This window comes from Pteropus alecto, unplaced genomic scaffold, assembly GCF_000325575.1.
Source record: "Pteropus alecto unplaced genomic scaffold, ASM32557v1 scaffold30, whole genome shotgun sequence".
Lineage (NCBI taxonomy): Eukaryota > Metazoa > Chordata > Mammalia > Chiroptera > Pteropodidae > Pteropus > Pteropus alecto.
Genome location: NW_006429782.1, coordinates 616,174 through 619,053, shown reverse-complemented (window position 1 = coordinate 619,053; position 2,880 = coordinate 616,174). Strand labels below are relative to the sequence as shown.

Below are 2,880 nucleotides of genomic sequence, written 5' to 3'. Positions count from 1 at the left end.
CGCCGCCCCGGCCCCTGCCGCGGGCCCGGGACAGATGTCCTTTACCTTCGCCTCTCCCACACAGGTGCGAACGCCATTCCGGACCCCGGACTCGCGCCCCTTCCCCGTGTGGTCCGGATCTGAGTCCCCCAACCTCCCGAGCCCTGGAATCTGACACCCAGAGGCGGGAGCCGCGCGTCGAGCCCGCACTGCCCTCGCTGCAGGCAGCTTTCCGGAGATGAGCGCCTTTTCCGTGCCCCTCCCTGCAGCCCCTTCTCGGTGTCCTTGCAGCGTCGGCCTGACGGGCTCGCTGGCTGTTTCATTCTCCTTTAGCAGGTGACATCTCTGAGATCCTGCCCCGAGACCCAAAACCCAAGCGTCGGCCCTAGCGCATTTTACTGCAGGGAAGACCGAGTCCCGGATGGTGTGGGCCTGGCTCGCAGTGACCCATTCCTTAAATGTCTTTTCCAGGTTTTTTTCAATGGCGCCAACGTCAGGCAGGTGGATGTGCCCACGCAGACAGGGGCCTTTGGAATCCTGGCGGCCCACGTGCCCACCCTGCAGGTCCTGCGGCCAGGGTTGGTCGTTGTCCACGCTGAGGATGGCACCACCTCCAAATACTTCGGTGAGTGGAGCAGGTCAGAGGGACAGGAGCGGGAAGGGACGAATGTCCCATCTCAGTCATCTCGGCAAGATCAAAGCGCTGTAGGCCTCCAGGGCATGGTGCGCTCCACGACCCCCCAGCTCCGGGCTGCCTGTGGTTAAGTAGCCTGTGGGGGATTGGGGAAGGATGACATGCCTGAAGGGGACAGTTCAGAGGAGGGGGACACTCATGCAAGAGGAAGTGAGCCCTGTCCATCCCCAACGCTGTGGCCCAGCCCGCGGCTCACCCCTGACCCTGCTTCCGCTGATGGGTGGAGGGAAGGGGTTGTGTCTCCATGTCCAGCCCCCAGCAGATTTCCGTGGTAGCCTCCTGGTCCCTTGTGTCCTCTCCAAGAGCCCGTCCCCCACACTGGACCCCAGGCCCCTGTAGGGCCACCATCCTGGCCCTGGGACCGATGGCTTTTCTCACGCCTTGACGTGGAGGTCTCACCCCTGCCCGCAGTGAGCAGCGGCTCTGTGACAGTGAACGCTGATTCGTCAGTGCAGTTACTGGCCGAAGAGGCTGTGACGTTGGACATGCTGGACCTGGGGGTGAGTGTCTGAAGGGAAACCGAGGCACCAAGCAGCAGCAGGGTCCAAGAGCTTATGGCTTTGGGGGTGGAGGGGCACGTACCAGGTCGCGGATGCCACTTGACCCTCGCCCAACCCCTCCCCACTGCAGGCGGCCAAGGCAAACTTGGAGAAAGCACAGGCGGAGCTGTCGGGGGCGGCGGACGAGGCTGCCCGGGCCGAGATCCAGATCCGCATCGAGGCCAGCGAGGCGCTGGTGAAGGCCCTGGAGTAGGCGGCTGCGCCTCTCACCCCCTCGGGGACGGGGCTCGGGCACCCCCTCTTGCCTGTGAGGGGGTGCTCTGGGCAGGGAGAGCCGGCTCGCTGGGGTTCACTGTGACCAGGGGTGAGGACGGCCCATGGGGGGGGTCGTCATTTCAAGGAGACCGGCAGGGGGCAGTGTAGTGCCACCTCTGCTCTTGGGGTGACAGAAACTCCCGGGGCTCACCTCTCGCCTCCCAAGTTCCCGCCAGCGTGATCTGCTGCCCACCGTTTCCATTCTTGCAGACTGTGCAGCAGTGACTTGTCCCTAGCTGCTGCTTACAGATAGCCTGGCCTTGGTCACACCCCATTAAAGACCAGGGTCCCCACTCATGTGTGCGACTTTGTCTCCGCCTGGGGTGGTGGGTTTGGCGCCCTGCGACCCTGTGTCCCCTGTGAGGTAGGGCAGCAGCCTTGGGAGTGGCCTGCAGTGAATGGGAGTGGAGGGTGGGGCACAGCTGGTGGGGCCAGGCCCGGCGGTGGGCTGAGGGCTGGCCTTCACACCAAGAGGGTGGGAGGAGCAGTGGCCACTGGTCAGGCATGGGGGCAGCAGGTTAGGGGATAGGGGCTGTGACTCCTGCACCAGCCTGGGCTACTGGACAGACACCTGGCGTCTTGTTGGGTTTCAGCCTGTGACATCTGCCCTGTGAGCTCCCTGGCCCTGCCCCAGCCAGGCTGGGAAGGGGCGGGTCCTGCCTGCTCCCACAGAGGTCCCTCCCTTGAGCCGGCCTGGCCTGTGGGTGGCCCTGGTTGGCTGGGTGCCCAATCCCCAGTGGCGTTGGCACCCAGGCGCCTGGGCCAGCCCCAGCTGGGGCGGGGCATCTGGGCGTGGCCAGCCCAGGTCCTGGTCGGCTTCAGCACTGGCCCACCTCCTCCCTTTCGCAGCCCTGGGTGCAGCCCAAACTGGGGCCTCCCTGGTCTCCCCAGGCCTGAGCGGGGCCGGCAGGGGATTCCAGGAAGGTGACTGCAAGAGCTTGGGTCTTCCTCTGTGTCACTGGCAGCCGGGAGGTGACAGGGAGGCCACCCCAGGGCGTGTCAGCACGGATGGGCTATGTACTCACAGTCCCGTGCAAGTGACTCCTCCATGGCTGAGTCTGAGGGGTGGCGCAGTGGAACACGCACAGGGGCCTCCAGGCGAGCTCATGGCTCTGGGGGTACGTTGGGCCTCCTTACTCTGGCTGTCGAGGCCAAAGCAGCAGGACTCCCAGCCCAGATAAGGCTGTCAGCCATGGGGGTCACAGGTGTATCCCCCGCCGCCATCGCCGACTCAGAGCCCGGATTCTTAAGAGTGCCTGGCCAGCCCAGCTGCTTTAAATGAGACTGCGGGGGCACGAGAAGGGAGGTAGATCTTCAAGCCCCTGCGCCAGGGCTCTTCCACACTAGGAACCCCTGGCAGGTATCCCCACATTCTGAGAGGCCTCAGCCTGT

General features: G+C 64.9%; 1 protein-coding gene across 1 annotated transcript; it reads left to right on the top strand.

The window, feature by feature from the left end:
- Positions 1–6: 6 nt before the first annotated feature.
- ATP5F1D (ATP synthase F1 subunit delta) lies at positions 7–1,785 on the top strand. The gene is made up of 4 exons (XM_006904180.3): positions 7–64; positions 451–604; positions 1,085–1,173; positions 1,304–1,785. The coding sequence occupies exons 1-4, from the start codon at positions 35–37 to the stop codon at positions 1,424–1,426; spliced, it is 396 nt and encodes a 131-aa protein (XP_006904242.2). The 5' UTR covers positions 7–34; the 3' UTR covers positions 1,427–1,785.
- The last annotated feature ends 1,095 nt before the right edge of the window (positions 1,786–2,880 follow it).